The sequence below is a fragment of the Spinacia oleracea genome, chromosome 5 (genome assembly GCF_020520425.1).
Source record: "Spinacia oleracea cultivar Varoflay chromosome 5, BTI_SOV_V1, whole genome shotgun sequence".
NCBI classification, from domain to species: domain Eukaryota; kingdom Viridiplantae; phylum Streptophyta; class Magnoliopsida; order Caryophyllales; family Amaranthaceae; genus Spinacia; species Spinacia oleracea.
The window spans coordinates 99,143,571-99,167,556 of NC_079491.1; the positions used below are offsets into that span (position 1 = coordinate 99,143,571).

Consider the following 23,986-nt stretch of genomic DNA (forward strand, 5'->3'; position numbering starts at 1 on the left):
TTAATTGGTTTCGAGTGAGATGTTTAGGAAAGAACCATATTAGTTAGTTGGTTGTTAACTTTTGATGTCAGCTAGAATTTAGCTAAATTAGTGAGTTTTAGTGCTGAATGGCTTGACCAATTATCAAAAACTCATTTTAAAGGATCAAAGACATTATTTCGGGAATAAATTATATGGTGGACTGGTGGTGGTGAGGTGAAGCTTTGTTATTTTGGTTGAAATGTTAATAGAGAAAGGAATGTTGTTGGTTGTTTGTTGATTGGATAGGTTTGAATTTGTGTAATTGATTTACTCTTGAATTAGTCATGTTTAGGCTGTTGTGCTTGATTAATCTCAAATTAGAAATAATAATGGTGTTGATTTGCAACATTTGCAGCTCACAAGGCCGCACTTTCACATCATCTCTAATTTTATTTACATTATGCTATGCTCTTATTAATGGTGGTTTTGATGTCTCAGCCTTACTTCAATAGCTGGGAATATCATCAACTGAAACAAGTGAGAAAGTTGGGACATTTTCACTTGCATATGCAGCTCACAAGGCCGCATCTCCGATAAAGTTTCTGCCTACAGTTGCCCTAAGTCCATTGTTGCTTCCTGGATTTCAAGAAAGTAGATAAAGATAACTAATCCCAGAATATATGACTACTCTGTATATGACTTTTCTTCCATTTGTGTAATACCAGAATATGTTATTGGATACGTAGCAGAATCAACTCTTTGTCATTTCATTGTGAATTTGCATTTTAGTGTGTTCATAGCAAATGCAAGAACCATTAATTGCTGGCCTATCTCAAACATAGATCTCCATAACAATTTATCTGTTAACAGCTACTTACTTGATCTGTTCTCACTAAGACCAACAATGTAATTTACAGGCTACACCTACAGACTAACAGCTAAACATGTTTCGTTCACAATTAATTGATTATCATTGCAGGGTTTTTGTTGTAAAAATGCAGATCGAATAATGATTAGTTATGCTTAATTATGCATAATTTTTATTCTTTGTTATTGACTTTTAGTTAGAACTTTGTGAACAATTTTTTATCGCCTGAAGTTTATGGGGATAATGTAATAGAATGAAATACTGCCTTTGTTGTTTAAATTGAATAGTTTTTGCAGCTTCATGCACTGCAGATGGACTTCATTGCCTCTGCTTTCTGATTTTTTCTAATTTAAACTTGGAGTAGCCACGCACACCCGGTCCCATCCCCAGACCACCCTCCAGAATCATACTTCTTAGTTCATGTTAAAAGTTGACTCTATTTGACAGTAATAGTGTCAGGTAACCCCGTTTCCTGATCCTAAAAGCTCTAAGTTCATGAGAATCTAGGACAACTATCTCCAAAACGTTTGAAGAGTCACATAATGTATACTTCTGCAACATAGTTTATAACAGAAACGGAAAGTAGGAAGATTTTCCCAGCTGCTGCTTTCAATTCCATTTGCCCGCATAGCCAACTTTTCTACATTTCTCTACTTTAACATTAGAAAACTAAAGAATGTCCTTATGTGTGAGATTAGATATGCATATACGAGTAAATATTACTCTTATTTGTTTATGAAGTTTAGACTTTTATATCACTCTTATCTGTTTATGAATTTTAGACTTAGCACCTATAGCAATTGAAATGCTACAAACCAAATAGCTAGGTTGAAAAGCATACCATATCCACTCTTCGATTAGCAAAGCTTGTAGCACCACTGTTGTGCTTATTGCCTTGTAAAGCTCGAGCATTTTTTCCCATTTCAGATTTTTCCTAGTTTCATGAAACCAATGTTAGCATATATAGGTGAAACAAATAAAACTTACTAAATTTAGGATATTTTGGGGTCACAAACCATGGCCTCTGGTAAAAGCCAATAATCTACCAATTCCGTCCAACTCCTAGTGGACACTCCATCAGGCACGTTGGCATAGTTCTCTTTTCGAGATTTATTCACTGGATCGAAAAAATCCCTCTTCAATTTGTATCGATGATTGTTCCATGGTTTGTCAATACGCATCACTAGTGCCTTGTTAACTAGAGGTCCATCAGGTAACACAAAATGTTTCTTCAAAAAAAAAAGGAAAAATTAAGTTACAATGTTAACAAAATAATTTGCCTAGCTAGTTCTGATCAGATCAGATCAGACTGATCTGTCTGATCTGATCAGCACTGATCTGATCAGAACTAGCTAGGTGAACTTAGTGATTCTGCAGAAACTTAACCCGGGGTCGGAACCCCCATGACCAAATAAAAACCTGAAAAACGGGCAACTGATTGATGAACACAGATGGAAACAGAATAAATTTAAAGCTAATTACACAGTTAACCAAGCTAAAATAAAACTACAATTAACATAAGTGTTAAGAACAATAAATCCACATACCCGAATCATTGTAACAACATTAGTTTTTAACTGATTGTTCACAGCACGCCAACTTGGGACTCCCACTGGACAAAGTGAATCATTTTTTGCAATATCTCCAAGGAAGCTCACAAGGATCTTCCCACCTTTTCGAATAGGTTGGTTGAATTCATTGACCTTGACAATGTATCTGAACCCCTTTGCATCATGCCAAACGTCTCGAGGCAGAACTGGTCCCTTTACCAGATGTCGTATTCCATCAGCATCTGTCACAGGAGCTAAATCACACTAAAAAATCACCAAGATCGATAATTTACAGTTTGCATATTTGATGTAGAGACATGTTTACCTATAGCTATAGCCTCCACCTTCTCATCAAACTCCCTCGATTCTGGCCAATTTGGAATAATGATTCGATGTCGAAGTGTTGCTTTCTTCACAGCAGTATCACTTCCTTCTCCTTGATCAAATTCATTTTCACTCTCAGAAGCCGATTCTTCAAATTCGTCCCAGTTGTAGTTTGGCATAACTTCACTCTCAACCTGATTGGATGGAGAAGATCGCAGAGGTTGAAATGCATTCTCACTCACATGCATGTATGTTGGAGGCAACTGACCTTCTTGCTTCCCGGTTCTCTTTTTCATTGCCATGGTGTCTGGTGGTGTAGGAGATTGTGACATCACATGTTTTGTTGCTCCCAAAGGTACAACAAATGCTCTTTTCTCTAAATGTGGTTTGACACTTGTAAAAGAAGATACCGGTTGTTGTGTAGCTTTTTGAGGCTGTTGTGTAGCTTTGTGAAGCTGATGGGTAGCTTTTTGAGGCTGATTGGTAGCTGTTTGAGGCTGTTGGGAAGCTTTGAAAGGCTGCAAAGAAGGCTGCAAGGTAGCTTTGAAAGGCTGCAACACAGGCTGCATAGTAGGCTGGTGTGGATTCGGTGTTGACGCTTTTTGTGTTGCAATTTCAGTCAGATTGGGAAACGTAGGTCCTTTATACCATCTACTTTGTGTTGTTCCTGTAAGAGTGGGCGGAATTGGTTGTTGTAATGGGTTAGAGGATGGTTTTGTCTGGGTAAAGGATGGTTTTGATAATGCCTTCAGTTGTGGCTTTGAAACCATGGAAGTAGGCCGAGGCAAGGATGATTGTGGTGCAACCATGGTTTTTTTAGCAGCTACTGGTTGCTTAATGGGTTGTGATACCGTCCCAAATGTCTGTGACACTCCAAGTGTTGGAGGACTGAACGGTCCCCAGTTTTGGGTGGATGGATCAGAAGATTTTGGGGACTTGGATGCAGCAATGCTCGACCCTTCGTCAATAGCTACCAATGTTCTTTTAGTCCTGTAACTCATAATTTAGTTCCTGTTCAGAAAGTAAGAAACACAATCAGCCATGAATAAAAAGGTCATTAAACCAACTCAATTGCTACAAGAATGAATCACTAAATAGGATAATAGGTATTCACTCAAAGTGACAATCATACACGTTAAATCAGTTTAACATTTTCACATAAACAAGAATTACAATGAGCAGAAAACTCAGTAAATATAGAAGCAAAGTGCAAATCTGATTGAGAAAAAGAAATTCATCCTGGCTCTAATTGGTCGTTAGCTCACTGAGTGATCTAGAGTCTAGAATATACAAGTCATAGACTCAAAAGTCTGAAACCTTCAAGGAACTTGAAAACTTTATATTGGAAGGCCTTTTGCTCCGTTCATCCCTTTATTAAGTTTCATTATAACCTGTCACATTACAAGCATAAGCACGAAACAAGATAGAGAAGGCAAACCAGAAAAGAAACAACTAACGGAAATGCACTGAAGATATTATCAGAAAGTGAAGATATTAGCACTATGGAAACAACCAACCTCCAGGTGGCTACCAAATCTCCCTGGAGGTCGAATTAGCACTATGGCCCCTACGAATGTGGATGCGAATGAGTGTGTAGCAGCTTGGTGGAATGAGGAGGGTGATGGATGGCATTTGGAGGGATTGATCTCACATCTTTGGGTGCACGAACAGGAAGCTATCAAGATAATGAGGGTAGCAAGAATTTTGTTTATCTCCCTTGAACTCAAATTATCCCTTTATTGGTTTTAACATGTATTTTGTTTCTGCAGAGATACTTGAAATTTGAAGAATCTGCAGGTGACCCTGCGCGTGTTCAGATTCTATATGAACGTGCTATCACTGAGTTTCCTATATCTAGTGATTTGTGGACTGACTATGCACGCTATATAGAAAAGAAGCTCAAGGTACTTTCTCAATTTCTGATTTTAACTGTTTTGGTTGAGAAATCTTCTAGCTAGCTTATTGTCAGTTGCCAAAAAACAATTTTTTCAGTTCTGATGGATCAAAGAGATGATCTCATAGCTGGCACACTTCCTTTTTTTTGGGTGTAGTTTAGACTGAAGTTATAAGCAATATTTTAGTTGGCCTACACTCATTTACTACACTTTTGCTCTACAGTTATGAGGGAAAGGGCAAGATGAACCTGCTACACCCTCCTTTTCCGAGATTCAGACTACAGTGAAAACTCTCAATTTTTATATTATCATGGCACCAGGAAAAAGCTAAAGAACAATCTAAAACAAGTCATCAAACAAATCAGGAAGCTGTGAACCAGCAAAACAACATCAAGCAACAGTTGCATGTCTGACATGTATTAACAAAATGATTTGGCTACCTTATTAGTTATTCCCCATTCTGTTTTGAAAAGAAAGGAGGGGAACCATACCTAGAATAAAGATCTTTGCTGCTTGATTCAGAGAGCCTAAATCAGTAATATCCTGAGCCTGTAGTTTTAAGAAAATGATTATCAAGAGAGTTATACATTCCATAGGAGAGAAAACAGGCGATAAAAGGATCAATATTACAATACAAATGAGCTTAGAGAAGCTTGAAAAAAGCTAGCTATAATTATATAAAGTCGGTGGTCACATATGATTCTCAAAGTCAAAAGACATAGAAAGAGGATCCAATGGGTGATCCAGCAGCTTAGTATAGTAGTAAATGGCAGCTTTGAAGAGGTGGATGCACATTGTTAATTGTTAACATGAATGCAGAACACAAACATCTAAGGGAGAATCAAGCCTAAATTGCAGAACTCGAAACAGACAGAAACATAAATGAAGAAGTAAAGAGGTAACGTGTTGATACTTGTGTAATATTGGAAACTACTGGAGTGATGTTTACTGTTATAAACAATGAAATCTAGTGAATTGTTTTTAGCAATATTTTACATTGGAGTCATTTCATGATTAACTCACAGCATTTCACTAATCTTACAGATTCAAAACCGGTTTATCTGTGTGGTTCTCCTTAGATAGCCAGGCATGATATTTTGGCAACTCTGACAGATACGCTTTGTCAAAGGGGGGTAAAACTTTCAGAACCAAGACAGATGCATACAAACAAGAATCAATCTTTTCCCAATAAACCTTATTGTTTAGTTATAATGGACCAACCCACCCCTGACACACATTTTATTGTGTACCACAGGCGCAACAAAAAAGGGAAGAAAAGCAACAACAACACTGCAACAACAATGAACCAAATCAAATACAAAAGGGGGAAATCACAAAAAATAAAGATAAATTGCCCCCTTTTCACGGAATAACGGTATAAAAATATCTGTATCACCATCAAAGAAACTAGTAGTAGGGTACTTGGACATTAGTAGACAATAAAATAAGTGAGTATAGATTAAGTATATAACTCATTATTCAACCAGATTAAACAATATGACTCACAACGTCATGAACAAATACAAATCCAAAGCAAAACAATAAAAAATAAGCATGATCAATTGGTCCCACCCTCTTCCTCTACTGGTAAAGAATCCCCTAAATCAAACACATCTCTAGGCTTGTTCTTAACAACATGCAACCATCCCTTTTGTATCTCATCTTCTATGTAAAAAACTTTTTTTGCTTGAGATGAGAATACAAATGGATCATCTTGCAACAATCGTCCAGAATGCATCAATTTAGAGAAATTGACACATACTCCGCCATTTGGATATGCTTTTACACCCCTATGAATGTCTACCCAATCACAACGAAACAATACAACTTTGTAATCTCCGTAATAATCTAATTCATAGATATCTTTCACTTTTCCATAGTAGGCATCTCCATCCGCTTCGACCATAATTCCAGAATTTTGTGTCAAAAGATGAGAATCGCGATCCGTGGAAAGGAATTTGTATCCATTGATTATGTATCCTTTTAATTTTCTACCATAAGAATGCAAACCACCAGCCAAAGCTTTTCTTAGTTTCCCATCTTCGGTGGTTGCATCTATGTAATGTACCTACGATGATACATCATTAAATCAAATACATTTTTTTTAAAAGAAGTATGTATTCACATTAAAAGAACTTAAGTAACCTTATTTTGCAGCCACCCTCCAAACTCATTGATGATCCAGTTACTTTCATCACTCTCCGTGACAGGATTTTGTAAGTTCATTTGACGTTTCTCGGTTAAAAATTCACTTCATGGAAGAAGAACAAAATTAAAAATCATCTATTATAACAATTGATAATTCAAAAGAAAACCAAAATAATACTTACTCCATATCCCCTTTTATCTCATCAGAGTGAAGCAAAATGTAGCGATGAGCTTGTTTTAAGCTTTTGTCATCAAGGCGAATGCTGACCTCCTTCCCAATAACTCGACCACCAGAATTAAACAAGTAATCATTGGGATTTGGAATGTCATCATCCATCCTTTTAGGTATGTTGAAAATGGTCTTAACACCTTGAAGATATCTCGAACAAAACCTAATTGTCTCCTCTAAAAGGAAGCCTTCTGCAATAGATCCTTCAGGTTGGGCTTTATTGGTTACATGTGATTTCAAATGGGACAAGTACCTTTCAAATAAAACATTTGTACTTAATATATGATAAATGTGAAATATTAAATAAAAAGAATATAATTTAGACGTGTAAGATATTAACCTTTCAATGGGATACATCCATCTGTATTGCACTGGTCCACCAAGTTTAACCTCCTCCACTAAGTGAATCAACAAATGGACCATGATTGTGAAAAATGAAGGCAGAAACTCCTTTTCCAACTCACAAAGAGTTAAAATAATTTCATTTTGAAGACCATCTAAATCATCTGGATCAATAGTTGTAGAGCACAACTTCTTGAAAAAGGAAGACAATCTAGCCAACAAGTCAATTACTTTTGTAGCTTTAGAGGCCCTTAAGGCAACGGGAAGGATATCCTGCATTAGAACATGGTTGTCATGACTTTTGAGGTTAATCAACTTCCTTTGCTTCATATTCACACAACTAGAAAGGTTGGATCCATATCCATCAGGAACTTTAATTTTCTGCAAAACATTTAGGAACCTCTCCTTCTCCTCCGTAGACATAGAATAGGAAGCCGGAGGCATGCATTCACCTCCGTTAGGATTAGTACTCAGCCAAAGGTGAGACTTTATTCTCCATGCTTCAAGGGCTTCTCGATCATTCCTACTATCTCTACTCTTATCCATGCTAAGAAGAGTTCCCAAAATATTCTCAGACACGTTTTTCTCAATGTGCATCACATCTAAATTATGCCTTAGAAGATTATGCTCCCAATACACCAAATCAAAGAATATGCTTCTCTTGGTACCAAAGTCACTTTCATCTTGGACATCATCGTCATCATCGTGTCCTCTTTGCCTCTTTTTCGGTGGTGCCTTCGACTTTCCGTAAACATGCTTCACCTTTTCTTGCTGCCTCAATATATCAGTGCCGCTAGGACGAGATGGGGCTTTACCCCACTCATTAGTTCCAAACTTCTCACAAAACTTGTCACCTTGACATCGATATGGGTGATCTGCAGGTAACCATTTTCTATAGCTACAATACCAAATCTTGCTCCCAAATCTATCAGAAGGCGTGGAATCTAAGCATATAGGACATGCATTGTAACCTTTTGTGCTCAAACCAGAGAGCATTGCATAGCCGGGAAAGTCATTAATAGTCCAAAGCAAAGGCGCACGCAAATTAAATTTCTCTCCGGAAAAAGCATCAAAAGCTTCAACCCCTGTCCACAGCAATTTCAATTCTTGCACTAATGGCTGCAGATACACGTCAATATCATTTCCGGGACCTGATTTTCTAGGAATAAGCGTGGACAGAATGAAAGAAGACGGTTTCATACATAACCATGGTGGAAGATTATAAGGAATCAACATCACTGGCCACGTACTATAAGTGGTGTTCATTAAACGGTAAGGATTAAAACCATCACTCGCAAGACCTAATCGAACACTACGAGGGTCTAATGCAAAATCACTGTGACGCTCATCAAATGCCTTCCATGCTTAGCCATCTGAAGGATGCCTTAAAATCTTCTTATCATCTTCACCCAATCGCTCTGTAGCATGCCATCTCATATCTTCTGCTGTTGATGATGACATGTAGATTCTTTTTAGTCTCGGTATAAGAGGGAAATATCGCATTACCTTAGCTGGCACACCTTTCTTACAAGTATCCGTACCTTGATCACTTACAACGTTGCCCCTATCCTTAGTTTACTTCCACCTCGATGTACCACAAACATGACACTTGTCTTTCTTTAAAAATTCACCCCAATACAACATGCAATTATTCGGACAAGCATCAATCTTTTCATACCCAAGGCCCAAGTCTTTTATCATGTTCTTACTGTAATAATAAGAAGAGGGAAAATCAAGTATTTGAGGAAATGCATCTAGAATTAGCTTCAACAACATATTGAAAGATTCTATGGACCAGTGATTCATACACTTCAAGTGAAACAAGTGTAACAGAAAAGATAACTTTGAAAAATTGATACACCCCTCGTACAATTTCTCCTCAGAAGCTTCAAGCAACTTCTTATATGTCACATCTTCTTCTATTGTAGAATAATCATATTCTACATCTGTGTCATAGGCCAAGGGCTCCTCAATCCATTCATCATCCTCTCGTGCTTCTAAATATGGGCAATTGGGAGGCATATTAACACTAAATGCTGATCTTAATAGCCCTCCCATATTATCTCGACCTACAAACCCACTTTGGTTATCAAGGGATCCTTCACTAGTAATCCCTCCATCACTCTCAAACATACGCTGAAACGTATCCCCTTTACCATGAAAAATCTAATCCTTATATGGCTTATAAAATCCCTTAAACAAAATATGCCTCTCCACTTCATTTACGGAGAACCATTTCTCTACCTTACAGTTCTTACATGGACATCTAATTTTTCCTTCGACTAGATCTTGCTTGAAAAACTCAATAAATTCCATACAACCGTCGATATATTCATGATGACCAGTGGGTAGATCGATCCAACTTTTATCCATATCTATACGAAATTAGTTGAGTAATTAGTAATATACGTCGGTCGCAGAATAGGAAATTTTTATATGTACTTATTAAAATATTATAATCATTCTTAGAACCTTGATATATCACACGAGATTAATTTAAGTCACATAACACCTCCGTACACAACTCTTCTTAATTCATACCATAACTTATGGTTTTTTGTTTAATCATTCTTCCTTAGTGACTAATATTTGTGATCTATCTTCATCTTCTAAAAGTTATTACCCTATATCACTTCCATATTATATTTTCTTTTTGCGTACAAGATCATACTTTCAACTTCACATGAATTTGCAAGGAAAATAAAGCATGTGATTTTAGCGCACAAGGTGATATTTTCAACTTCACACGAAGACAACAATATAAATCCATTTTTTAAAAAGAGTAAGAGTACCTTAAGTAACGTGGCATCACATAATCATAATTTATGGTAAAATTTCTTGGATTAAATGTAATTAAGCTAAGCAAAATTATGTAGTGGGGATAATGTAATTAGACAAACAATACCAACACAAAATGCCAAAGCTAACAAAAATACGTACTTACAAATTTGAAGCTATTATATCAAAACATTTGAAATTAAATCAAAAGGAATACAATAGAAAGATCCAACTTTTGCATGATTGACGTAAGTTATGATAGCACAATAAACGTCGGTATATGCTCATTGTATATATATTGGACATCGAGGAAATGTAAAGCCACGGAAATTATATTCTAACACTTAACAAACCTAACTTGCAGAGTTGTAGCCCACCCTTGTCCATACAAAATTAGGGAAATAACAATTGTCCAATAAAAAACCTAAAAGGGACTTTATAGTATACATACCTCTAGTATCAAAGAGCATATGCAACGTACGAACCGATGCACGAACCTACGAACAACGCTAAAGACTTGCAGGAAACCTTGAACCGGTGTAGTAACGCACGAACTGATGCACGAACCTACGAACAACGCTAAAGAATCACAGGAAACCTTGAACCGGTGTGGTCGGCGAAACCTGATAATGTTGATAAATTATGGTCAAAATATAAGGACAACAACATTATCAGGAATTTAAAATCTAAAAAATATAGTAGATGAAGCTATCAACTTAAACAGAAAAAACTACAAACATATCAATTTATGACCATGAATGCTCCATGAAAATGAACAAATGTAGGGAAGCAATGTGCTAAGCGCAGGTCAAAGAAGGGTGTTTTTTCTACATGGAAAGTAAAAGCAAATATTATCTGCAATCTACTCCGCGATAAGGGGATCAAGCAATTGAGTTTACGAAAGTCGTTATTGTGGGGCGACAAAAATACCAGAGGAGAGAGAAAGGAGATAGTGGTGAACGTAGAGGGACAGGAGAAGAAGTGAACTGATCAGAAGTGAACTGATCAGAAGTGAACTGATCAGAAGTGAACTGATCAGAAGTGAACTGATCAGAAGTGAACTGATCAGAAGTGAACTGATCAGAAATGAACTGATCAGAAGTGAACTGATCAGAAGTGAACTGATCAAAAGTGAACTGATCAGAAGTGAACTGATCAGGACTGATCAGGATTGATCAGTAAGGACTGTTCAGAACTGATCTGATCAGGACTAATCTGGACTGATCTGATGAGGACTGATCTGATTAGGACTGATCTATTTTCTATGTCGTCTTAGAGTGCAAGTGTCACAGTCCATAGAAAGCTAGCTATTCCATTTATTACTCAAAAGTGATCATCATACTCCGTATTAAGCAGCCATATTATCTCATATTCAAGGAAGTTGACAGAACACAACACATAATTAAAAAGACTCCCAAAAGTTTTATAATAATATTAATCCTACCTTGTTATGTCTAATCTAAATATTAGTCATTATAGATTACTCTTCTATTATGACTCATCAATTCCACGATCAATTATTTATAACTTGTACACCGTAGCAATCAGTATGTATTACTCCACTTCTTAAGCTCTTAGCTAGTGTTTGTTTGAATAATGAAATAAGAATAGTAATCACAATTTTGGATTAGATTCTATTAATTTGTTAAGAATAGAGTTATTCAAATAGAACGATAATCTCATGATTGAGCTTGAACTGATTTAGTGAAACACTCCTATCCGGTGCAATTGCATAGCCTCTAAAACGTTTTCTGTTAATGTTTCCCATTTTTTCCCGGTTATGCGCAACACATGATGTATATAGTTAAGGTTCGATAGTTATATTAGCAACACCAACATAAATTGGGATGTTTTCCAATTCCAATTACATTATTTATGTGTGGGATAAAGTAATTAAACCTAAACAACACCAACACAAATCAGGAGAAGAAGTGAACTGATCAGAAGTGAACTGATCAGAAGTGAACTAATCAGAACTGATCAGGATGGATCAGTAAGGATTGATCAGGACTGATTTGATCAGGAATGATCCGATCAGGACTGATCTGATCAGGATTGATCAGAGCATGACTGATCTATTTTCTATGTCGTAAATAGCCTAGGACTGATCTATTGTCATGTAATGCATGATCTATTGTCATGTAATGCATGATCTATTTTCTAAAATCAATAGAGATAAAAAGTTCAGGTATGTAATAAAAAATACTCTAAACAGCTCTATAGAGAAGCACTAAAAAAAGCTAGGTAACGACTCTTTACCATAATTCCATAAACCCTTACTCGCAAGTTCAAAATAATTCAACAGAAGAATACAATGTCGTTCTTTCTACCAATAGAACCTAAAGTGTAGCCAAACCATCCATCTCAAAAATTTGCTACTGTTACTTTTAACTCGATACATGTTGAAACTAACTGATATGTTATTATCAAAGCTCGTAGTCATAAAAACCATTTATGCATGCTGCAGTTTATTGGGGCAAAGATGGGGGCCTCAGGACTACAAATACAAACAGAAAGTGGCCTAATTAGCATCCCTAGTAATATCTGATGTGTTGTTGTGAAATATCTTCCTAGAGGTGCCCTAAAGAAATACCTCATCGATAATCGAAGGAAGAAGCTAGCTTTTAAGGTTGTCCACCAGTTGGCGCTTGATCTTTCTAGAGTGACAAATAATTTTGCAAACTCAAATAAATAATACCGAATGATAAGCTATAGTTCAAAGCTACTCTCAACTTGGCATGATAAACCCAGATAAACAATAAGCTAGTGCTGATAAGATAATATTTGGTTAGCTATGACAGTTCAAAACCGGATGATAGAAACTCAGAAATGGTTATCTGAGTTTATCATCCCAGCTATGACAGTTCAAAAATCAAAACCGGATGTTCTATCCCTTAACTCAGTTAAGCTATAGTTCAAAGCTACTCTCACTTCTCTGTGTTTTGAACTGCATATATTCAGATTAGGGTGCTTACTGCATAGGTTTATTCCTTACTCCATACAACTGGTAGTCAAACCTATATTTGGTGCCAACTAAAGCAGGGAAAGGCAAAGAAATTTATAATAAAGACAAGCAAAGTGCTGATAAGATAAGATATTTAACACTGCGATACACTGCCACTACCTAATACTACAGTTATGACATATAGAAAGCATGCAGTAGCTTAACATAACGATGACAGACAGACAATGAGCTTATCAGTCGCCTAATACTAAGTTCTGCTTTGTAAAGCTCAGTTCTGTTTTGTGCAAAGTTTGTTCAGTTCTTTTCTACTTACAGTCAGTCCATCGGTCACACATTTCACATAATCAGTCACAGAAAACAGTGTAGCCTCAAAAGAAGTTATAGATAACAGTAGAAAATGCTAAGTGAAAGGGTTCAAATAATTAGTATAAGTTCTATAGCGACAAATAATTTTGCAAACTCATCCAACATGCACATTTGATGCACCAAGTTTCTCACTAAAGACAACCTAAACTAACCAAGTACAGCTAGGTGTCTTAAAGATTGACAACAGATTTTTCATACTAAGTACCAGATATCTTGGTCAGAGATTATCACCTAAATCTCACTAAATGTCTGTGTGTCTTTATACAAAGCATTGCCATGTATCCAAATTTCAAAGATTCTAGGCCAACTAAAAGTTGCAAATTTAAAACTATGGAATCACAAAAGTACAAAGTAATTCAAGAAAGATACCGCAGAAAATTAGAAATAGATAGACAATACCTACAGTAGTAACAACACGGAAGAAGAAGTCAGACGTTCACCACTTTCCAACTATCGTCCAAATTACCAACTATCTGCAATTGAAAACTAAAATAAATGAAATAGCAAACACTCTGTAAGCGGTATATAGAAAATCACAGAAACTAAGAAGACCCATTCTAGTTTTTTTCTTGAATTAAGGATGCAATATAACATGGAAAACTTAAAGGCATATGATTGACATTAGAAATTGACATGAAAAAACGTGAATTAACAATATATGACGGAAATTAAAATAGTGAATCAAACCTAAACATTGTTATATGATAAAAATCAAATAGTGAAGGCGTGAAGCAGACCAAAAATACCTGGCGAATATATCCGGCAACACCGAGGATGAAGCAGCAATTAAGAAACCAGAGTATGCTTGAATTTCTCCAATTAAAAACCAGAGAGAGCAACGAATTTATCTTGAATTTGTTGGGCGAATTGTGAATTCAATAATTGGGATTTTTCATGAATTTATAGGATGAGGAGTGAGATAGCTTATACTGGGAGATTTGACTTTGCTAACGTAAAGGTTGAAGACGGAATTCATGGAATTCGTTAATGGCCGGTGCTGAAGGTGAGGAGGAGAGATACGAATTCATCGGAAATCTGACGAGGGTGGTTAGTTTCGTAAAGCAGCAAGGTATGTCGGTGGGAGGAGGTTGAGAGAAACGTGGGAGGTGGGTTGAGAGTTAGGCGGGATTCTGCGAAAAAAACAGAGAGTTAGGCGGGATTTTTTGCCCAAAAATTCAGTTGCATTGCTGCCTCACAAACACGTGCAACACACGTGTCTTTTTTTTGTAAATAGCGATGCTTTAGAACGTCGAAATATTTTGCGGCTCTCTAAAGCGTCGCAATTTACAAATTAATATTCGCGCCCCAATTTCCTTGCGACTCTTTGTTAGACCGTCACAATAATTTCGTCTCAATATGTACCTCTTTTTTGTAGTGAACCATGATATAGCAACGCCTGTGAAACTGTTGCATAAAAGGGCGTTGCTATAAGCCTAAGCCTCTCGCTGCGAAATTGTTCACGCGTTCTGTCGCAATCGATCCATAAATCGAACAGAACGTATCCTGTCCCATAATTGAGATTCGTTAAATAAAAAGGAGAAATAGAAAAGTCAAAGTGGTTAGTTTTCTGAGAACTGTGACGCACCTCTCAAGGGTGCGTCGTAATGTGTCCCTTTTCGATGATTTAACTGCTTTCCTCGCCCTTTTTATGAACTGTTAAACTAACCTAATCTGATTGTTCTATCACCCTAACAAATATAATATTTTTGGGAAATCGGAATATCATGCTAGGTCCCTTAATGCTATTTAAATCAGATAATCACGATCGAATTAGTATTATATGTTGCATATTGCTAAAATCAACTCAGATTAGTTTAATAGTTAACGCATGTCCCTTCAATTATTTATGCTGAGCTAGTAAGGATATCCTGCCTCTGGAGTTATCGACGAGCGAAGTACTCCTCTCGGTAGTTACAGTCCCCCGAACCCTCAATCTCTACCTTGCGGGTGTATATTGAGAGATCCCCACACCAGGGATCACAAGGGAACCGACGGCCATCGTGGTCAAACATAATTGCACTCCCTTTATGTCACGATAACCGGGTTTTGTCAGTTTTTCTCATTGTCGTTAAAAAATGAATGGCGACTCCTATATTACTAGTCAATTGGGCGTATACTCACAGGAAATCCAATTACACTTGATTGAATAAAAAGAATCGTCACACCCACGAGGGACGAGGTCACGCATTAGCCTCGTGCTTTTTCGATCCCCTCACAGTGGTGACTCCACTGGGGATAGTGAAGGAAATACTCGTGCTTGTAGGTAATCAAAATAGCCGAAGGGTGAAACGATCCTACCCCGCGCTTATTTCCCCATCAAGTTGGGACGACCTGAAAATCAGCATATTAATGTGAACGGGCAGAACATCATAACGAATCTCGGCTCCCTCGGGAGTTGGGACTAAGGATACCTTTTTTTGCCAATAGGGGGGTGCATACGCCGCGCATATTTCCCACTCGGTACTTGTGCAGGTAGTACACCTATCCCGAACCCAATCGCTCGCCCATTAGGTCCCTCTCGCCTGCATGCCCCCTTGGCTTGCACTTGCGGGTCTGCCGCTTGAGCGAAATTCGTCTGTTGAAGACACTACCTCGACCGGGGCATGTGTTGGATCTACGATAGAAGCGGTACCAAGCCAGGCGCAAATAAACTACCCATAGAAGCCTATCATAAACTACGTGGCATACACTAGTGGAAAAAGGCTTATTTGCATCCCCGCATTTGCCACGCCATTCTGAACATGTGACGCAAATGACAAATTTTAGCATAAAATTTAGTCATTTGCGTCGCAGCTTTGTTAAACTGCGACGCAAATGACTCTAGGATGCCCCCCAGAGTCATTTGCGTCGCAGATTAGTAAAATTGCGACGCAATTAACTCAATCAAGTGCGTCGCAGATTTACTAATCTGCGACGCAAATGACTCTGGGGGGCATCCTAGAGTCATTTGCGTCGCAGTTTAACAAAGCTGCGACGCAAATGTGTTTTGATTTTTTTTTTTTCGAATTCGCGCTCAGCTTAATTGCTTAGGAACATTCTGACTTAGGTTAATATTGCTCGACAAACACTAGCTGCTTCCCTCCCAAACGAAACCAACACCAACACTAGCTGCTTTGTTCTCACCGGCGGCTTCACCCTGTTCACTGTCGTCGTTGCCTTCGCCGCCTTCCGTCGTTGCCGCGCCGTTCCTTTGCTGCTTCACTGCTTCACTGCTTCGCCACTTCACTACTTCACTGATTCCTGCCCTTCTTCCTTTTTAGAGTCGCCGCCCACGACCAAGGAAGTCATCCACGGCACGGCAGCCGCCCACGCCGCCGCCCACTCAGCCGCCCTTGTTCATTGTCGTCTCTCCTCTCTTAGGTATTGAATTTTAGTTTTGATATTTATTGAATTTTAATTGTGCATTTTAATTTTAATTGTGGACATTATAATTGAATTTTAATTATGCATTATAATTGAATTTTAATGGTTGATATTATTTGTTGAATTTTAATTGGGTACATTTTAGGATTTAGGTTTTGTTGAATTTTAGTTGTAGGTTTTGTTGAATTTTAGTTGAATTTTAATTGGGTACATTTTAGGATTTAGGTTTTGTTGAATTTTAGTTGTTAGGTTTTGTTGAATTAAAAGTTATGAAATGAAGTTTTGGGTATGAAATGAATTTAGGTGATATATGAAATCATGTTTTGGGTTTGCTACAAAATTTTGGATTTATAATGATATGAATAGCCTAGTTTATATTCTAACCTTTGACAAAATTTGGTCTAGTGGTTGAAAATGGATCGGAGTTGGATGTATGGTAGTAAACGATTTTCTACAAGGTTCTTACAAGGGATTCAAGAGTTCATTAAGGTTGCCTTGAAACATCAATCAGAACATGAATCAAGTTAAAAGTTGGGTTCGAAAATGTCATTTTTGCCTAAATATGTACTATAACGACCCAATTACCCTTAAATGTGGAATAATAGATTAGTACGAGGCTTAGAAAGTTATAACTATGCATATGAGACATGTAATAAGTTTGAAAACATTCCTTAGGTTCTTTGGTTCAAAGTTGGGTTCGAAAATGTCATTTTTGCCTAAATATGTATTATAACGACCCAATTACCCTTAAATGTGGAATAATAGATTATTACAAGGCTTAGAAAGTTATAACTATGCATATGAGACATGTAATAAGTTTGAAAACATTCCTTAGGTTCTTTGGTTCAAAGTTGGGTTCGAAAATGTCATTTTTGCCTAAATATGTATTATAACGACCCAATTACCCTTAAATGTGGAATAATAGATTATTACGAGGCTTAGAAAGTTATAACTATGCGTTTTATGTACGACATAATAATGAATCATGGTAATAGTCAAGATCTTACTAAGGTATGTTCTCATAAACTACGTACTTTATATAATAAATTGAAGTACACAAAACTATTATATTGATCAATCGTTGATAAATTGAATTATTTACACTTTTTTAGGATTTTTCAAGAACATTGCCTTATTCAGCGGAGGAGATTAATGAGGTGAAAGATTTTTGGGCAGATTACTTCATGAACAATGTCGAATTTTTAGCTTAATTTGTAATATGAACTTGATCTCTAGCTAGCTACGTACCTTTGTTGTAATAATGTTATGTTTGTTGTAACATGTTGGTTGATCGATCTATGACGAATTTAATTGCCTTTTATTGGGAACGTTAATTACGTTGTAAACTTTTGTGACAGGTATTAATTATAAATGTATTCCCGGTATTGGGAATGAACCGTCTAATTTCAAAGACGATCATGTCGGAATTTCCAACTAAAATATTAAAAAACGAATGTTTTTTTTAAAAAAAATAAGTCATTTGCAACGCACGTTAGCTCAATGTGCGAGGCAAATGACTTAATTTTTTGGCGCTAAAATTGTCATTTGCGTCGCACATTAAGCTATTGTGCGTGGCAAATGACTTTTTTTTTTTGCGCCTAAAAGTCATTTGCGTCGCACATTTATCTAATGTGCGTTGCAAATAACTTTTCAACATGGTGCCTGAAAAGTCATTTGCAACGCACATTAGCTAAATGTGCGACGCAAATGAACCTTATTTGCGTCGCACATTTAGATAATGTGCGTTGCAAATGACTTTTCAGGCATCATGTTGAAAAGTTATTTGCGTCGCACGTTTGCTAATTGTGCGACGCAAATAAGGTTATTTGCGTCGCACAAATGTGCGACGCAAATGACTTTTAGTCATTTGCGTCGAGAGCTTTTGCCACGCACGATGTGCGACGCAAATATGCTTAAAAGTGCGATGCAAATGACCCTTTTTCCACTAGTGATATTTAATTTTCAAATCCATGTTTGTAATGTAGTTATGTGTAGCGAAATATGTGATTGTGTGTGATAAACTATCCTAGAAAACCAACGACCTTAAAAAACTGCCCAAACATTCATAGACTAATTTGCCAAAGAGTTATACCGAAACACGTGTTCCGCAAACCCGAATGATCGCCACAAAATAAGCGACGCTCGGGATGGCCTGTAACGAATCCCACAAACGCTGTTACGCGTAAAGGACGTTATTAGGCAAGCACGCAAGGCGAAGTCGCATAAACAGAAGACAGAAAACGAGAACCAGCCAGGGACGCATTCTCAACGCCCCTGGCTGGGCGCCAGAATTTCTCATGCCCCTAGCTGGGCGCTGAAGTTGCTGCTTGGCCTTCTGGTCAAGCGCAGCAGCCTCGGTGCCCGAGCGAAAGGAAAATACGTAGCGCAAAAAAAAATGTTCATCAAAAGAATTGCTACGAGGGCGTAAGAAAAGCACTCGATTTCAAAAGCGACTCGCAAAAAAAATTAATAACTCTTTGTGTCGTTGTTAGGCCTCCTACGACGACAATACCCGGCACCAAAACCGAACGTGCTAATAATTATGAATGGCACACGGGCAAGTGTTTCGAAAATCCAAAGAATGACCAAAATAAATAAAAAAACCAAAAAGTGTACCGACAAAAGAAAAAAGTGAAAAACCAATTTAGAGAGTCGAAGTCTAGACTAAGTAATGCTTGAAACTTTGGGAAACTAAAACTTTAGCTTATCTTATGCCTAGGACTGGTCCTTCCACTTGGTGCCGATCAGGGAATCAACGGTTAATGCGTCTCGAAGATACATCGCCAACACCAGGTTTAGTAACTCCAAGCTCCGTCCGTCGTCCCTCATTTCAAGGATCTCCGCTTCCCCAACCTCGATTCGCACCTTCAAACATGTCCATCGAAGATTTGCGAGACCAGATGGTCCAAATGACCCAACTTATGGGCCAACTGAAAATGGAAAATGAAGCTTTAGCGGCTGCGCAAGCCAAAAATGACCTCGAAAACGAGAAGAGGATTGAAAAAATGGTCCTACAGCAAACCATGGGGAGCAAATACTTCTCCCTCGATCCTGAACCTTTTCCTGGCAAATTACCAGAATAGTTCAGTTCATCTGACTTACCAAAGTTCAAGGCCACGGACAACCCCCGTGATCATCTATTGAGCTTTGTGAATACCATGAACTTGAAAGGCGTGGACAAGTCCATGTACTTACCTGCCTTTCCTTTGTTCTTGGAACATGTGCCGCTCAAATGGTACTATCACCAGGACCCTAAGCTCTTCCCCACTTGGGAAGATTTTGTCAATGTCTTCATCAAGCAATACTCGTCGAACATGGATTTCCAAGTCACCATGCGCGAGCTGGAAGTTCTCTTCCAAAAGAAAAATGAGGGTTTCACAACCTACCTTGCTAGATGGAGGGACCAGGCGGCCCAGCTAATCAATAGGCCACCCGAAACAGAATTGGTCCAAAAATTATTGACAACCTGGACCCGGCTTACAGACAACACCTTAGGTACCTGGGACTCGACACTTTCAAAAGAGTTTATGATGTGGGAATAAAGATCGAGGACGACCTCGCCAAAACCATACAGAACAAACCCACATATAAGACCAACACCTATAATCGGGGTAACACATCCCAAGCCCAAGAAGTCCATGCTGTAGAAGAGGCTCCCGCCCGAAGAAACCCTGTAAGATGGGTCCGAGACCGAAAGTTTGCCCCACTCGGGTCAACTTTGGTACAAGCCTTTGAAAGACTAACCAATCAAGGAAAGTTGAGACCTATAGGCCCCACCCGTGACCCTCCTGTCAAAAACAAATATTGGGTCGAAGGTACTTACTGCAAATTCCATCAAGGAAATGGGCATGACACTGAAAACTGCTGGAGTCTAAAACATGCGATCCAGGACATGATAGAGGATGAAGTGATACCTCTCCCTAACGTTGGCAAACCCAACAACAACAAGATCCCACTCGGCTCTTGTCACATCTCTCTCGACCAACCAGAGAATTTCGACCCCACGGTGTATATTACACCTCAAGGTGCACCACTCGCTGTGGTCCCTATGGATCGAATCGAGAGGGAAGTGTGCGGTGTGTGGAACGATGATGCTGAAGATATTTACCTATCTCAAGTCTCGGGCCAGGACTTCTTCACTGAAACTTGGTCCGGGTATGCTCTCATTGACACCACCCCTCAGGAGCCCGAGGTCGACAACCTCACCCGATCCGGAAGAATATACCAACCGGATATTCATCCACCTCCTATGGACGACGTTCTGGTTAGGCAAACTCCTGAGAATGGACGGCACGCTACCGTCGCAGAAGTCATTGAAAATCCTCTCCTGAAACAACTAAAAAGAACCAAGGCTGAGATTACCATCTGGTATCTTATGTGTACTTCAAAGGAATATCGCGAAAAGCTTATTCGCTCACTTGACCTCATCTCAGTACCTACAGATATCACACCTGAATTATTGGTTAGCCATGTCACGAGAGATGCCGGAGAAAAGGCCATAGTTTTCACCGATAAAGACTTATCCAAAGAGGGGGGTGTTCACAATAAAGCCCTTTACCTAGTGGTTGGATGCAAAGGACAAAACATCCCCCTAGCGCTCGTAGATAATGGTTCGGCGGTTAATGTCTGCCCATTGCGAACCGCCCATTGCTTGGGGCTAGGAAGCGATGACTTCCAAACCTCCACGCAAGGGGTACGAGCTTATGATAACTCCCGAAGGCCTGTATTGGGGAAAATCAACCTCACCATACAAACCGGGCCTGTGGCACGCACCACGGAGTTTCAAATAATCGACATCAAGCCCACTTTCAACCTCCTCTTGGGGCGACCTTGGCTCCATGAATTAGGAGGTGTGGCTTCTACCTTGCACCAAATGGTTAAACTCAATCATAACGGGGTAATACTAGAAATCCGCGCCCCTCCTCTCGACGCCAGTTGTACTATGGTTGGAACGGCTGAAGCTGCAGACGACCTTTATGGGTTTCAAATGGAAGAAACAATCCAGTTCATCGAAGATTATGATCCAGCATTCCTAGACCCGCATGCATCCCGAGTCATCCCTAGAATGCTGTTAGCTCAAGGCTATTTTCCAGGAACCCCATTGGGCATAAGGAAGAAGGAATGCACATTCCATCCTTTTCCCGACAAATCTACTCCCTTTGGCTTAGGTTATATACCAACGGAGGAAGATATTTCTGACCGCCTATCTAGGCTACGCCTTAACAAAACCAAACAAACCACCCTCCTTCCCCCATATCAAAGGACCCTTAACGGGATGTTCATTCGGGAAGGAGAAGAACACCCATGCTGTGATTTCCCTGAACCCTTCGTCCAGGATGGCTTGCTAAAACCCGGATTTGAAATTTTCCATGACTGCCACACCTTGGATGAGGCACCCCACCTCACCAAGACTAAAACAGCTGAAATATTGGACAACCAGGCTCTATGGACATTGTTTAACGAATCAAGGCTTATGGAGAACGAGATTGTGATGACTACCCTATCTTTACAAGATGAAGGTTTCGATCCAACCCGGTTAATCTCTCCTGCATCAACACTAGAAGAGGTCGAGAACGGATGGGTGAAGACATATCAGTGGGTCAATGCAAAAGGAATGGAATTCAAGATGAGTACCGGTGAAGGACCAAAGTTTTATGAGACTAAACCCCAGGCTTGAGCCACATAGAGCACCATTAGTAAAAAGCGCCTAGTAGTTCTTTAGATTGAAAGAAAAAAATAATAGAGACTTTAGATGGTCCTAAGGCCCTTTAGAATATGGGTCAGTTTTATTTCAGTGTGTTTTCCTTACTTTCCGAATCAATAAAGGCGTAATATTTCTCCTAAAAATTTTATTCTAACACTAAATAAACACCAAATGTACTTGCAAAATACAAAAAAAGAGGCGGCCCACTCTAGGCTCAACAAACAAAGCCCACTCGGTTTTGAAATAGTGCCATGGGAACCAATTCCCGAAACCCACAAAATAAACCACACTATCCCATTCATATCCCCAAAACCTAAAAAGACAACCAGTGTCATCATAAGAACCAATCCATGCAACCCAAAATCAAAGGAAATCAAAAAATTTAAACAATGCAAATGTTACCAAAAAAACAGATTCATAAAACATAGATTCCATCATACCCTTCACTAACAACCCACCTCCAAAGCCTACACAAAGATCTTCATAAATTCCGCACCCTAACTCCATTTTCAAAACTGTTTTGAGTCACCAATAGAAAAATTTAATCTGGACGAAAATGCGTTTCACGCTAACAGTCAAAAAAGCCTCCAAAATAGCCTCAAAATTAACTTTAAATACGAAGAAAAATATCAAGGCACAAAAAAAAGAAATAGAAATAAACGCAAGAACATGTGAAGCAAAGCGTCAAAAATTGACCGCCCAAGTCATTTTCAGCGCCCAGGGCTGGGCGCCGAAATTTCTGACGCCCCAGCCTGGGCGTTGAAACTCTCTGCCTGCCAAAAGTTTTCTTTTTGAAAGTGCTCGTCATTTTATCCGCACACAACGGAAAAATAACGAACACTTGGGGGGTACAGTACGTATCCAAATAGGTTTACCAAGAATATAGCTATACAAATTAATCGAATTTTACGCAACCTATGGCAAAAAAAAACGGCAGATGAAAATAATGATAAATACTTCACTCATTTGACCAATTAAGTAATATGTTTCCACTTCAGGACATATCTACCGAAATCCGGCATACTAGAACTTATTCTAAAGCTAGAACTACGCGCGACCTGATTCTGCCAAGATACGTAGGCAATCCTTACCAAGGATTCGGTCCAAATAAAAAAATAATATATTCTTTGCAAAAAAGTGTTAGACATATAAAATACATAAAAAAGAGGAGAAACAAAAATAAATGAAAACTAAAAATACGCCTTTATTAAAATATAATAAGAAGGAAAACAGAGTGCTAAAAATAAAAACAAACACGACTAAAATAAATAGATGGCACCTACACCCTAGCAAGAACTACACTACTCTAGTTCTTCTGGATCATCAAATAAAGTCTTGTAGAGGGCAATATTCGCAGGATCCACTCCCACAGTCCTCTGCACTGCCCCAATGTCAATCTCCATAAGAACCGGCTCCTGGACACTAACTTCCAAAGATGCCAAAACTTCAGAAACGTTCTCAGTTATAGCCCGCTCAGCCTCGGGGGCACAGGC

The 23,986-nt window shown here is 38.5% G+C and overlaps 2 protein-coding genes across 2 annotated transcripts; both read right to left on the bottom strand.

The window, feature by feature from the left end:
- Positions 1-1,252: 1,252 nt before the first annotated feature.
- LOC130461730 (uncharacterized) lies at positions 1,253-10,582 on the bottom strand. Its single transcript, XM_056829913.1, has 6 exons — positions 10,547-10,582; positions 2,705-3,693; positions 2,377-2,621; positions 1,846-2,058; positions 1,671-1,763; positions 1,253-1,381 (listed from the first exon to the last, which is right to left on the bottom strand). The coding sequence occupies exons 2-6, from the start codon at positions 3,510-3,512 to the stop codon at positions 1,253-1,255; spliced, it is 1,488 nt and encodes a 495-aa protein (XP_056685891.1). The 5' UTR covers positions 3,513-3,693; positions 10,547-10,582.
- LOC130461731 (uncharacterized) lies at positions 6,157-8,553 on the bottom strand. Its single transcript, XM_056829914.1, has 4 exons — positions 7,316-8,553; positions 6,929-7,228; positions 6,744-6,849; positions 6,157-6,666 (listed from the first exon to the last, which is right to left on the bottom strand). The coding sequence occupies exons 1-4, from the start codon at positions 8,551-8,553 to the stop codon at positions 6,157-6,159; spliced, it is 2,154 nt and encodes a 717-aa protein (XP_056685892.1).
- Positions 10,583-23,986: the final 13,404 nt, after the last annotated feature.

What these genes read in the sequence shown, in the direction of transcription:
- LOC130461730 (XM_056829913.1), bottom strand. Translation starts at nt 3,512, where the DNA reads ATGGTTGCACCACAATCATCCTTGCCTCGGCCTACTTCCATGGTTTCA. An exon ending in GGTGGAGGCTATAGCTATAG is followed by an intron (nt 2,622 to 2,704) that starts GTAAACATGTCT and finishes CTCCTGTGACAG; the next exon opens with ATGCTGATGGAATACGACAT. An exon ending in GGCTTTTACCAGAGGCCATG is followed by an intron (nt 1,764 to 1,845) that starts GTTTGTGACCCC and finishes TCATGAAACTAG; the next exon opens with GAAAAATCTGAAATGGGAAA.
- LOC130461731 (XM_056829914.1), bottom strand. Translation starts at nt 8,553, where the DNA reads ATGTTGATTCCTTATAATCTTCCACCATGGTTATGTATGAAACCGTCT. An exon ending in TGGATGTATCCCATTGAAAG is followed by an intron (nt 7,229 to 7,315) that starts GTTAATATCTTA and finishes TTTATTTGAAAG; the next exon opens with GTACTTGTCCCATTTGAAAT. An exon ending in GAGATAAAAGGGGATATGGA is followed by an intron (nt 6,850 to 6,928) that starts GTAAGTATTATT and finishes TCTTCCATGAAG; the next exon opens with TGAATTTTTAACCGAGAAAC.